The following is a 13,265-nucleotide window of genomic DNA, read 5'->3' as shown; positions in this document are numbered from 1 at the left end:
GTTTTGTTTTTTAAGATTTTATTTATTTACTTATCGGAGAGGGAAAGAGAGAGAGAGCACAAGTGAGGGAAGGGCAGAGAGAGAGAGGGAGAAGGAAGACTCTGTGCTGAGCAAGGATTCCATGACCACTGTGGGGCTCGATCCCAGGACCCCAAAATCATGACCCAAGCCCAAGGCAGACACTTAACTGACTGAGACACTGAGGTGCCTCTTGGTCTTGCTTTCCAAAGACCCTCTTAGGTTTAGTGGGGGTTTTTGCAGGTGTTTCCTGATCTCTGGGTCAGCAGGCTGCATCCGACCCTTCTGTTCCAATCCTGGCAGCAGCCGGCCCCAGAGGGGTCTCTGGGAGGAATTCTTGGGTATTTCAGCCCACCAGGAGAGAGTACTGGGAAGCAGCAGCCTGCTGCCTCTGCTGGGAAGCCCCAGCCTGTTTTTCTTTTTTCTTTTCTTTACTTTTTTTTTTTTTTAAGGTTTTATTTATTTATTTGTCAGAGAGAGGGAGAGCACACACAAGCAGAGGGAGCTGCAGGCAGAGTGGGGGCGGGGAGCAGACTCCCCGTGGAGCAAGGAGCCCAATGTGGGGCTCCATCCCACGACCCTGGGATCATGACCTGAGCCAAAGGCAGAGGCTTAATCAACTGAGCCCCCCAGGCGCCCCCCAGCCTCTGTTTCTGAAAAGTCAGTGAAGCCTCCGTGTAAAGGGTAAGCTTTGCCCTCAGACCTTGTACCGAGGTTTCTTTTCCCCATGCTTGCTGTCAGGGCTTGGAACTAGGGTTCCTCCACACTCTAGACCTTACCTGTGAAATGGGAATAAAAACCGCCCCTACCTCCTAGTTGTTTTGAGCAGCAGAGGAGAGAAGCGGCATAAAGCAGTTAGCCCAGCTGGTAAACGCTCAAGAAATAGCGGTTATCTTTAGTCGGGGGCCCCTTCCTTCTGCTTCTCAGAGGCCTTCAGACACGTCTCTCTGCCACTTATCTGGCACAAAATCATATACACTGCTTCCTGAGTATAGGTCTTGTCGCTCAGTTACATTATTAATTTCTTTAGTGTCGGAAGCGTCTCTTGGACTTATCAGTTTTACTCAGGGCGTGAAGCACGACCGTCTGAGCTCAGGAGAAGCCCTCAGATGGCACCGTGCCCGTGGAAGGCGTATTCATGCCCACCTCCTCTATGGAGAGCCGTCTTATTGAGGGCTCTAGTTGAAGATGGAATTTATTAAGTTAGGGAGCAACCCTGGGTGGATAAGCAGAATTATGAGAGCTCTAGAAACCAAGTCTCATATGATTGAGGGCCTGGAGTTATTTCATCTAGATCGAGAGTTGGCAAACAGCTGCTGGACCCAAACCGCCCACAGGCCGTGCGTTGTATGGCCAGTGAGCTAAGAAGAGCTTTTACATGTTTCAAGTGTTATAACATAAAACAGGGTGGAATATGCATCAGAGACAACATATGGCTTCCAGAGTCCACAATATTTACTATGTGGCTCTTGACAGAAAAAGTTTGCCAACCTCTGATCCAGAAAAGAAGAATCTGGGAAGGGAGAATAAATAACTTAATTTATTTAAGACTTTATTCAAGACTCATTTCACTTATTTAGTCACACTTATTTTTTGTCCTAAGCACCAGTGATGTATAAAGGACCATGCTTAGTGCTGTGGGGAGCACAGAACAAGAGAAGATTCCTTCCTGCCTTGTGGGGTGGGTGTCATGCCAAATTAAATAATCCCTGTCCTCAGGGAGTTTATCATCTAGTGGGGCCAGACAGATCTGTAAGGATTGTCAGGAAGAAAGATCACATTCGTTCTGTGCTCGTTCCAAGAATAGAATTAGATTAGAGGTTACTGAAGATTGGAGCACCCAGGTGACTCAGTGGGTTAGGCTTTTGCCTTCAGGTCAGGTCAGGATCCTGGAGTCCCAGGATCAGCCCCACATAAGACTCCCTGCTCAGGGGGAGTCTGCTTCTCCCTCTCCCTCTGCTGCTTCCCCTGCTTGTGCTCTTTCTCTCTCTCTCTCTCAAATAAATAAAACCTTAAAAAAAAAAAAAAAAGTTCCTGAAGATTAACTGATTCTAATTAAGAACAGAATTGAAAGTTAATGATTAGAAGATACAAGAAAGCTAACTTCATTGTCCTACAAAGAAAAGCTGAAAACAACATCTTATTATTGTTGTTTGTTTTGTTTTGTTTTGTTTTTAAATGGAATGAACTGGGGAAGTGCCACCCGCCTTTTCCGGGAGCAGCGAGGAAGTGTGCTTGTTAGGTGTTTCATTGAGATTGGGCATCTTGGACTGGCACAAAGAACCCGCCTGTCACCTTCCTATGGTTCCTCTGAATCGAAGTTGAGAAGTTGAGCATAAACCAAGTGTCTGTGGCCTGGGGCTACCAGCGGACTGGGACTCCCCTTTAACAGGAAAATAGCTGGTCTTGGCCCCCACCTACTCACCCTGGAACCCCAGGCTCTGAGCTTTCCCTGGGGGCCCTCTGTTTCCCCCAGTCCCCTCTTCCTTCATTCTCCACGGACTCCTTTCCTGCAGCTCTGTGCCTCCCTGTTCTCAGGCTGCTGCCGTTTTCCTTGGTGCCAAACAAGCACCCAGTCCTTTCTTCCAGAGCACATTAATACCAGGCAAATGTGTGTCTATCAGAGGTTTGAGAGCCTGGTGCCAGCTCACAGCCCAACCCAGAAGAGACAACGGCATAAGCTTGAACTCCTTAGACGTCACTGTGTTAAGCACCCCTGTCACATCAGAGAGTTTCTTCTTGAAGCGACTTTTCCATCCTTGGGCACTACTGTTTCTTTGGTGGTTCAGGGACCTCCCCTCCTCTCACTCTCTTCCTTCTGGACTCTGGATCCCTGCAGCCTGCGTCTCTTGGGCCCATTAAACACAAAGTTCCACTTAATTTTTATCTCAGTCTTCTGTCTGTCCCTGCATATCCAGGGCCTGGTTTGTTTGTTTGTTTTCCCCACCCAGGGATTCATTAAGGCATTTTCTTTTCTTTCTTTTTTTTTTTTAATTTTTTAAGATTTTATTTATTTATTTGACAGACAGAGATCACAAGCAGGCAGAAAGGTAGACAAAGAGAGAGGGGGAAGCAGGGTCCCTGTGGAGCAGAAAGCCCGAAGTGGGGCTCAATCCCAGGACCCCGAGATCATGACCTGAGCCAAAGATGGAGGCTGAACTCACTGAGCCACCCAGGTGCCCCAAGACATTTTCTTTAACAACAAAACTGGCCATCTAGAGATGCTGCTCTGCTACAAGGTATCAGTTGTGGGTTCTTAGTGTCTTTTCCCCACAGATCACGAAGAAGCAGACTTCCCAATTAAGCCAAAAGGCCTTTTCCTTCACATCCAAAGGGAAGCAGATTGGTCTGGGATGGGGGTGGGGAGGCCACAGAGTACAGGTGCTGCGACGGAGGACACCTTGGTCCATCCCTATTTGTGCACAGCTTACTCCCCCAGGATGCATGCCCCTTTCTCCTCAGCAAAGTCAGGAGCCTTTGGGATGAAAAATTATAGATAATGTGTTTTTATTTCTTAGCTGAGAAGGGAAGAGAATGTTCTCATTAGAGAAGTCAAAATCCAGAAAAATAGGAAATTGTGCCCTGGCAACTCCGAGCGTTTTCTTTTGGAGGGTAGTGTTGTGTTCTTGTTCCACACCTTCACATTCTCACTTCCCCACACTCGGGACCATTTCGTGAGATCAGGCAAAGTCAACTAGAGAGGGAGGCCAGGCGCCCTCAGCGGAGCTGAGTAACCACCCAGCCCTGAAAGTGAGCCCAGGCCCTCCTGCCTGGGCTCCAAAGGAAATCAGGCAACGAGGCCCCGCGAAGTGGAATTTGTTCCTCTTTTTAAAATTTGTTTTTGTAAGACGCTGCGCCCGAGTTTATCTGCTGCAGTTTGGCACTCCTTGCCCTGAGCTCTTGGAGACAAAAGACTCAGAGAAGCAAAGAGGTGAGGACAGGGAGCAAGGAGGCCCAGGAGGTGGAGCCAAAGGAATAAGAACAAAGATGCCCCGGCGTGTTTTCTCAGTCTGACAGGAATGCTGCTGGAGACTCGTATTGGCAAAGGTGCTGCCAGCTGGACCGACCCTCCAAGGGGGACCACTGGGGGCCACTGAATTAGTCAGAGGTCCCCAAGGCTGCTCCTCCTCAGTCGCCATGTGGCAGAGATTCAAAGGGTGGAGTCCTTTCTCTTCTGGAAAATATCTGATAAAATTCTTTTCCCTTTTCTTTTTTCCCCTCTTACATGTAGCCCCAGACAGGATATGGGTGTGGGGTCAGCACTCACGAAGGACCCAAAGGAAGAAGAGGAATGTGAAGGGGCGGGACGGTGTGGGGGGTTGTCCTTATGGCGAGAAGAAAGATAGGCCCTGGAGGTCTTGGAGGAAACAGATACTCTCAGCCTGACAAGCAGGGTTTCCTATTCTGAAAAGCTTCTCCTCCTAGCTGGTGGCATGGCAGTGCTACCTGGTGGCCTCTGAGCTCCCACTCTGACTCTGGTCACCACGGAGGCAGCCCGTCCTCAGCCCGAGGAGTCTACTTTTGGTTGGCTGTTGTGCTCATCCTTATGCCAACTTCTCATGGGGACAGAAAGACCTCCAGGAACAAAGCTCTCTGTCAGCGTACATGACACAAAACCCATCAACCCCTCAGTGCCCTAAAATTTGCAGTAACCACACGAAATTCCTGCAATATTCCTCTGTTAGCAAATGGTCACTCACTCATTTGTCCCACAATGTATACCAGGACAGAAAATGACTCCTGGCATTAAATAAATAAATAAATAAACAAACCCTAGAAAGTTCTCAGGGAAGATATAAAGCTCCAGACTGACCCAAGACATCTGGCAAGATCGAAAATAGGGATCTAGGGGCGCCTGGGTGGCTCAGTGGTTTAAAGCCTCTGCTTTCAGCTCAGGTCATGATCCCAGAGTCCTGGGATCGAGTCCCACATCGGGCTCTTTCCTTGGTGGGGAGCCTGCTTCACTTCCTCTCTCTCTGCCTGCCTCTGCCTACTTGTGATCTCTCTCTGTCAAATAAATAAAATCTTTGAAAAAAAAAATTAAAAAAAAAAAAAAAAAGAAGAAAGAAAATAGGGATCTATGCCCCAGCTGTCACCCCCAAAGCTGAGACAGGGGAATTCTCAGCATATCTGGCCCAGATTTTGCCAGAGTTCAGTCTCTCTCCCCACCTCCTGCTGCAGGCCAAGGCAAGACTGAAATTGGCCAGCTGAGGAAATAAAAAAAGGGTGGGCCTCACTCGGCCGGGGACCAGGTCATCATAAGCTGTGTAGCCAAAGGAGAGAAGAACATTTGATCAGCTGTTCATCAACTCCCCCCGGCTGGGAGAGCACCTTCTAGCACCCAGGGGAGTTCCCCGGTCTAGGACTTCATCAGCTCTGTGACAGCTTTTTTCCCTGCCCAACAGGTCCACAGCTGCCAACTGGTCAACCCAGAGCCTAACTTAGAGCTTTCTCAAGCCCAGAGTCTCTCTCCAACTGGGTGGGCGCAGAGGGGGACAGCAGAGGACAATGAGAGCAAAGGGGCCTAGCTGGCAGGCCCAGGTCACTCTCTGGGGCCCTGGTGGGTGGCCTTTCGGAGGGAGGAAGAGTAGGGAGTTGGGAGCCCCAGAGGGCTGGAAGCAGAATCTTGAGCAAAAGGGAGAACAACCAACTAAGCTGAAAAGCTTCTAAACACAAGGCGATGAGATGGAGAACATTATCCCCAAATGAAAGCAATTAAGAATAAATATTTATTAAGCGTCTATTACCTCCTCACCAAAGTGAGAGCAAGAGCTTAAGGAGTAGGGGCAAGTGTGGGTGAGTGGAAGGACATCCACTAGGCTGCTAACCTATTCACTAGTTTTAGAACTTGGGGAGGGGGGTTTGAGGGAGGAGAAAAAAGCCCCCAAATGTAACAAGTCTCAGTTGGTGCCAGGGTTGGGGGTGCCCAGGGAGAGGGAGGCAGCGCGCAGAACAGTCTCCATCTGCCGCCAGCTTCTCTCCAGCGGATTGGGAGTGGGAGTGGGTGTGGGAAGAGGCAGTTGTAATTCAGCTTTCCCATCCTAAAGGCAAGGATCGTTTCAAGGTCTGTTCTTTACTCCATACTCCCCTGGTCATCTAACTCCGCGGGACTCCTGGGCCTCCAGGGCTTCGGAGCCGGGGCCTCTTCCCAGGCTGGCCTCGATCCCGTTCCTTAAAGGTCCAATTCAGACTTGCCCTGTCCTGGTGGTCTAGCGGGCGCCTGCGCTTTTTTCCCAGCAGCCGCTCAGGCCTGGGCTTTCGGAATCAACTCCCAGACGCAAAACTTTCCCTCTTCTCTCCTCCCCTCTCCTGGCTCTGGCTCCAACTTTGCGCTCTGCACCTCCAGCCACGCGAACAGACTCTGGCAATCTTCGAAGCGCTTTACTTTAGAAACAACTCCAAGGAGTCTCAGGGCTCCGACTCCGGGAAGCCTAGGGCGCGTACCTTGGGGAGCTGACCCTAGCGGCGGGGGTCCCCCGCCCTGCCCGTCCACCTCGCCGCTTCCCAGGTGATGCGCCGCTCCCAGCGGGGCGCGGTTCAAAGGGCCCCGGTCGCGCCGGAGCCCGGAGCCGCCGTGGGCGTGGGGCGTGGGTGGGGGTCGGGGTCCCTTTCCCCCCCGCGCCCCGGGGGCTCTGCGCGCTCGGCCGCGGGAGAGCGAGGACCCACCCCGGCCGCCCGGGCGCGCAGCCGGTACTCACGCAGCAGACTGAGCAGGCAGAGCGCGGTCCAGCCCCGCGGCATCCCGCGCCCCGCGCGCGCGCCCCTGCCGACCAGCATCCTTCCCGCGCGGCTCCGGAGAGATGCGCTCAGCCCGAGAGGCGCTCGGCCCGCGGGACGCGCTGCCCCCGCCCTCCGCCCGGGAGCGGGGTGGGCGAGCTGGCTTTTTCCCCTCCCCTCCCTCTTTATTCCTGGCAAGGCCGGCCCCTCTCCTTGGCCGCCACTACCGTGAGCTTCCCCGCTCAGTCCCACAGGCGGAGGACGTTAGCAGGGGCCGGGGTTGCCGCCGTGGAGGCCAAAAAAGGTGGAGGTTTGTGTGGGTCCCAGACGACTCGTTCAACTTTATATAGAGGCCCGTCTTACTCCTTCAAGCTCGACTTCCACTTAACTTTTAACCCCTTTGTGTCAGCCTGGCCGGTGGCCGGGGCAGGTTTCCTCAGAGTTCCGTGTGTGTTCTTTCTTTTTTGTTTTCCTTTATATTCAACTTTAAGCCGAGAACAGTGTCGCTGAAGGACTTGGCTGTGAGGAGCTGAGTTTACAAGTGTGAGTATACTGAATATTAGGTAAAGCTCGGCACATGCCTGCTGCATTTCGTGACTGTCACACCAGAGACTGTGCCGCATGGTAAGGAAGCATAAAGACAGAGCAGGACACATAAATGTAGCAGTCATTCGTTTCACCCGCCCAAAGCATCCTTGTCGATTTTCTTCTCATTTTTTCCCCCTGCAGGATTTGTCTATTTGTGTTAATTTGGAGGGCTTTTCCTGTGACGGTCCCTAATTTCCCCCATAGTTTGAGCCGGTCACCATCATCATAAAGACGAAGGACTCTCCCCACCCCTAGGAGGCTCTTTGTTGGGCACCCAGTCTCCAGCTCTGGGTCTGTGGCTCTGCAGGCTTTATCTTGCTCTTTCTTCAGGAAAAGGACTTCCCTGACCCCACCCTCTACTACCTGACTGAACCTGGAGCTCCTTATTCCTCACTAGTTGTTCTAGAGGTTGGTAAACTGAGCTGGGCAGTCAGCCTAGTTGCAGATTGGTTTGAATGGGGGAGGTAGAGGCTGGAGGACAGAGGGCGAGGCAGGAATAGATGATGGCACCAGGGAGGGGATAAGACAAACCACAGTCTCGGAATGTGCTCTGAGGTCCCGAATGGAATCACAGGGTTAGGAATACCCAGTCCACTGTCTTCCATGATGTGGGCGCCACACAGCCAGAGCAGGGGGGAAGGAAGGTCAGACCAGCTCCCTCTGATTTCTCTTGATTTACTGGCCCGCAGACTCCCTAGCATCATGAAAGTAGAATAATCTTTACAGTCTTTCTCTGATCTACTATTATTTGGTTTGTACAGAAGTCAGTCCAGGCCTAAAAACAAAATCCAAAGCTCTCTATTCTGATCCTGCTGGCTAATTTTCCTTTAAGTAGGAAACAATGCCTTTCATCATGCAGTAAAACCAAAGGCTTAAGATGCAAATTTGATAGAACACAATGGTATGGAATGAATCTGTTTCAAAGTGTAAATGGTGATTCAGATCTGATCACCCTTGTGATCCCAAAGGCCTGCAGCTAGAGACAGAAAAGGCTGAAAAATACATTTTAAAATCAGGCATTTGTCCTTGGGACTCCCCATAATAAAGAAAAGAGGAGAGCTCCTCTCCCACTCCCCTTCTTAGCCGCCCCCCCCCCAACTTTCTCGGTTCCAGGGACTGGGGCTGCTTCACACCCAATGAGAGGTCCTGAACAAAATGTGAGGTTCTAATCCTTGTTAGACAGGAAAATCAATTTGGCTTAGATGGCTCTTCCTTCACTCTTTGCCTTTTCTTCTGGTTATTTCAAATGTCGTTTGTCTGCCCTAGCTGGCCCACAGAAGACAGAAAAGAACTTGTCTATTTAGCACCTGAATTTCTCACTAGCTTTGGTGCAGACCTTCTTAAAGCGTGGTCTACACAGAATCAAGGTTAGGGTCCGGAATGTGCAATTTCATAGGCATACCCGGGATTCTTATGCACACTAAGTTCAAGAAGCCCTAGTTTAGAAAGAAGACACTTCGGATGCAAAGTGGAGGGCAGCCTTCCGGGAGGAAAAATAGGAGTAAAGGGATGGGAAACCAGCACATCCCTGCCTCTGAGAAACCAGAGCTGTTCTTCTCTGGTCTGCACCACACCTGTGCCACTGGGGTAGCGACTAGTGGTTACCCTTCCTATTTTCCAGAGTCACTGAGACACACCACTTCAAGCACACACAAGCTTGGCCCCACCACTCACACACTCTGGTTCAGTCCGACCACTGGAGAGGAGTCCACCTGGGGCTCCGGCCTCACGGTCTGTTTCCGGTTTCCTGTTTTCCCCTGTTTCCTCACGGTCAGAGAGAGGTAAGTTCTCAAGTCTCCTCAAAGCTCTAGACTTTCTTGGCTGCCCGTTGGCGTCTCTGCCCCCTACTTCACCACTTAATCTGGTGCTAGAAGAGGATGGTGACTACACTGCTCATAGTGGAGGGTGCCACAGAAAGATCCAGAGTGAGAGACTCTGTCAGGCCCTTTACAGACCTCTAGGTTATGACCATTCTTACTGTGGCACATTGCTCCATCTCAGCCTCAACACACACACATCGTATCAAGCCATTTAAAATAGACTTGCACTCCATGTTAAATATAACTTCTCTGAGTTAAAAAAAAAAAAAGAAAATGATTAAAATTTTTTTTTGAGTTTTAAAGTGTATGCATCATTTGGTTCTTATTATTCAAACTTTATTACATTTATATAAAACTGTTGGAGTTGAATTGTGGCTTACAAGTTGGCTAAGTTTACCTTTTATGGATAATAAATACAACTTTTGTTCATTTTGATTTTCCGATTTCATATTATAGAATCAACACCTTTTCCCGTGTTGCAAACTTGTTTGGGCTCTTTAAAAACTCTCAGGTTTAGATGCCATTTGAGCAAGGAAGGTAGCCTTTGTGGCAGAGGTGTTCAGATGCCACGGGGAGGCCACGAGGACTTAAAGCCCGTTCCTTCCTCTTCCCGCCTCCCAGTCTCTCTCCAGTGCCTCCTCTTGGCAGAACCTAACTGGAAACCCACAGGAAAGGGGGTCTGGGAAATATGGCGTGTGAATTCCGGGCCCCAGTGTCTAGTGGAACATTAGTTCCATGAAGTGGGAGCCTCTGGCTATGCCATAGACCAGCTCTAGGGACAACAGAGCCAGAAGTCTCAGGCTGAATTATGATGATCAGGTCACAAAGGTTATTGAGTCCGTTGAAAACATACAGCCAGAAAGAAGAGGAAAGAGCTGGGGTAGGTTAGTCTGCATGGGATAGGGAGCAAGCCAGGTGAAAGAACCCCAGTCTTCCGTTCTGCTCCGATGTTATGGTTGTGAGGAACAGAACTGAAGTTAGGTAAGAGAGCAGTAGACAGAACATGGTTGGAGCCAATGTTGCCACCACCACTTGCTTTGTTGGGCGATGCAAGGGCAGGTAGGCCTGGTCCCAGGTCTACTCCTCACAGAGTTCGTCAGTGTTCTGTGCAGCCATCCCCTTTGTTAGCATTTCTGGGGCAGAGCATACAGGGACCAGAATGGTGTCACCAACAGGCAGACAATTTAGGTAGATAATGACCTGGTTGTCAGCCCTGAGGTGATATGCTCTCTACCCTATGGCGACTTAATCTTTCTATCCCTTTCCACCCGTAAGTAATACTCTTGCTCATTCCATTGTTTTTAAAATATATTCCATTTATTTTATTTTTACATGTCTTTGCAGATTAAAAACTGGCTACCTACTTTTAGCTTATCTGAATTCTGCCAATGTCTCGCAAGACTTGTTTATGTATTATCTATAGTGAACACAGCTGATGAATTTTGCCCATCCTGTTTGCTTTTCTTGGCCTCTGTAGAAGAATTTAATATTTTCCCATAATGGAGCAAACACACACTCTCCCCAACATTATAGAGAAGAGTCTGGAAGTGTGGGGTTGGAACTTAGAGACAAGGGTGAGTAACTGGCACTGATCCAATGTCATATATTTTTCACACAGATAACCACTTTCCCATTCTGTTTACTGTGTAACTTCCCCTTTCCCTCTGATCTGAAATGCCATCCTGTCATATGCCAACATTTTGTATAAATGTGGGCCTGTTCCTGGGCTCTGTCTGCTGGTCACCCTGTGTACCCCAGGGCCTTTGCTGCTGTCTCATCTACTGCAGCTTCTAAGTCCCGATATGGGTAGCGCAAGGGAAAACCCTAATTTTCTTCAGAAAAGTAGCCTGCTTTTCTCTGCTCTTTACTCTTTCATATGTATTAGAATCTGCTTATCAGGTTCTTCCCCCAAAACAGCCTTTTGGATTTCGATCAAAACTTCTCTGTAAATTAATTTGGAGAGAACCAAATCTTTCCTTCGGTGAACTTGGCATAGCCCTCCGTTGTTTGGGTCTTCCTGAAAGTTTCTGATTTTCCCTGCAGTGGTTGTAATTCATCATTTGTTAGATTTATTTCTAGATGATGGATGTCCTCTAATGCTATTGTAAATCATATCTTCTTTTTAATTATTTTTGTTGCTGGGGTATGAAACAACAATTCATTGTTTTATAGTAATCTTCTATTGAGCTCCCTTGTGAAATTCTCCTATTATTCCTAAGTGTTTGTAGATTCCTTGGATTTTCTATGTAAATGATCATATCAGCTGCATATAGTGACAATTTTATTTCTTATTTCCAGTCCTTCTCCCTCTGAATGATCATTATTATTTTTTTAAGGTAATGTCCTGGCAAGAATGTCCGCTGTGAGGATTAAAGATGTGGTGATCCCAAACATCTCTGCCTCATTCTCAATTTTAAAGGCTAATATTCTAGTGTTTTCCCAACATTTGCTTAATTTTTTATATGTGCTTTGTATCATGCTAAACACGTTCCCTTCTATTCCTCATTTGCTGAAAGATTTCTTTCTTTAATAATGAATTTACTATGATTTTTAAAAATGTCTTACCTAGATCTATCGGAATGATACACATTTTCTTCTTTAATATGGTAGTACAGTAAATTACATTTATAGATTTTTCTAACATTAAACCAACTTTGCATTAAGCCCAACTTTGTCATGGTTTATTATCATTTTTATAAACTGTAGAATTTAATTTGAAGTCCAATGTTCTATTTATGATTTTTGCTTCTGTATTCATAAATGAAATGAGCCTGTATTTTTTCCTCCATCACTATGTCATTGTTTGATTTGGTGTTGGGTTATAAAATCCTTATAAACTGAGTTGGAGAGTATTTCTTTTCTTTTTCTTTTTCTATCAGGAAGAGTTTTTATAAGATTGGGATGATTACTTCCTTAAAAATCTGTTAGAACTTGCCTATGAAACCATTTGGGCCCAGTATTTAGTGTGAGACCATTTTAAAACACTGATTCCATTCATTGTTATGAATTCTCAGTTTAAAAAAAATTTCTTCTTGAGCAAATGTTATTATTTGCCTAGGCAATTATGTATTTATCAAACTTTTCAAATTGTTATTGATAAAATTCCTTCTGTCTCATTAATCTGTTCTTTATCTGGAGTATGTTTCCTTTTTAATCCAGATCATTACTTGTTCGTGAGTAATTTGTGTCTTAACTTGTTACAAATTTTTAAGTTATACGAGTTTTTAAATGACTCGTGGTTGTTTATGTATGTTGGGATCACACCCCTCATTGCATTTGAGTGGGTGAGGCTGTTCCTTAGAAGGGAGTGAGCTTGGATTGACCACCCAAAGCAGGCGCCCAAGAAAATCTGTTGGCATCTTTCACAGACCCCTTGGGATACCATTAAAGGCAAAAATGTAATGATGATTAGAAAAGAGGCATAAAATGTAATGTCTCATTTCCCCCTCCCCTCCAAGCACTGGCCTCAGGCCACCATCTCAGTTTGGCTGCTAAGGGACAAGCTTCTGAGTCCAAGAGAAAGGCTGTGGCATTCTGGCTAGACTTTCTCACAACCCATAGCTTCTCTGGGCATTGCTGCACCTGGTAAGAGCTGGCAATATGTAAGTGAGAAGAAAGCATGTCACAGTGTGATGCTGTTTTGTTGCGTGAAGTGGTAACATGTATCCAGTACATACACAAGGGTTGTGTGTGATGGTGAAGTTATGGGTAAATTTCACTTTCTTCTCCACTCCTGTAGCAGCCCGTGCATTTGGTATTTGCAAGAGCTGTGCATTAATTTTACAAACAAAAATAATAAGCAAAGCTATTTTCATTTTGAGAAGGTGAGAAGTGTGATGATTATTCACGATTATAGTTCTTTTCTTTAGCTTTGTCAGGACCTGGGCAGTCCCTCTGGGAGCGGCCTCGTGATTCTGAACACAGCTTGGCTAAAGGGTGAATGTGCCTATGATGAAACCAACTTGGATAAACATCCTTTAAGTCCCGGGAAGCAGCGCTCCGAGAATGGGTCAGACCTCCACCGTTTGTGACTGGGAGTGCGGCTGTACTTCCGGTGTTGTCTCTGCTGCTTTCCCTTGTGTCTGTTCTAGGCCTTCAGTAAATCTTCCAGGTTGTGCAGTT

The 13,265-nt window shown here is 47.6% G+C and overlaps 1 protein-coding gene and 1 long non-coding RNA gene across 6 annotated transcripts in view; one reads left to right on the top strand and one right to left on the bottom strand.

Annotated features, from left to right (window-relative positions):
* Positions 1-6,850, bottom strand: part of CD34 (CD34 molecule) — a 24,340-nt gene extending 17,490 nt beyond the window's left edge. For both annotated transcript variants that reach the window (XM_059145510.1, XM_059145511.1), the window contains exon 1: positions 6,717-6,850. In XM_059145510.1, coding sequence (XP_059001493.1) covers positions 6,717-6,795 — 79 coding nt within the window. In that variant the 5' untranslated portion in view covers positions 6,796-6,850. The remainder of the gene's footprint in view (positions 1-6,716) is intronic.
* On the top strand, positions 6,091-13,265 carry LOC131814539 (uncharacterized). 4 transcript variants are annotated; one of them, XR_009347318.1, is made up of 5 exons: positions 6,091-6,526; positions 7,227-7,731; positions 8,945-9,104; positions 10,488-10,717; positions 11,480-11,984. It is a non-coding gene; the product is annotated as an uncharacterized LOC131814539 (long non-coding RNA). The 4 variants fall into 4 exon arrangements; XR_009347319.1 differs by lacking the exon at positions 6,091-6,526 and having other exon boundaries at positions 7,125-7,359; positions 7,465-7,731; XR_009347320.1 differs by lacking the exons at positions 6,091-6,526; positions 11,480-11,984 and adding an exon at positions 13,013-13,265 and having other exon boundaries at positions 7,125-7,731.

The sequence above is a fragment of the Mustela lutreola genome, chromosome 14, assembly GCF_030435805.1.
Source record: "Mustela lutreola isolate mMusLut2 chromosome 14, mMusLut2.pri, whole genome shotgun sequence".
In the NCBI taxonomy this organism is placed as follows: Eukaryota; Metazoa; Chordata; class Mammalia; order Carnivora; family Mustelidae; genus Mustela; species Mustela lutreola.
This window is presented reverse-complemented; position numbering and strand designations above follow the sequence as displayed.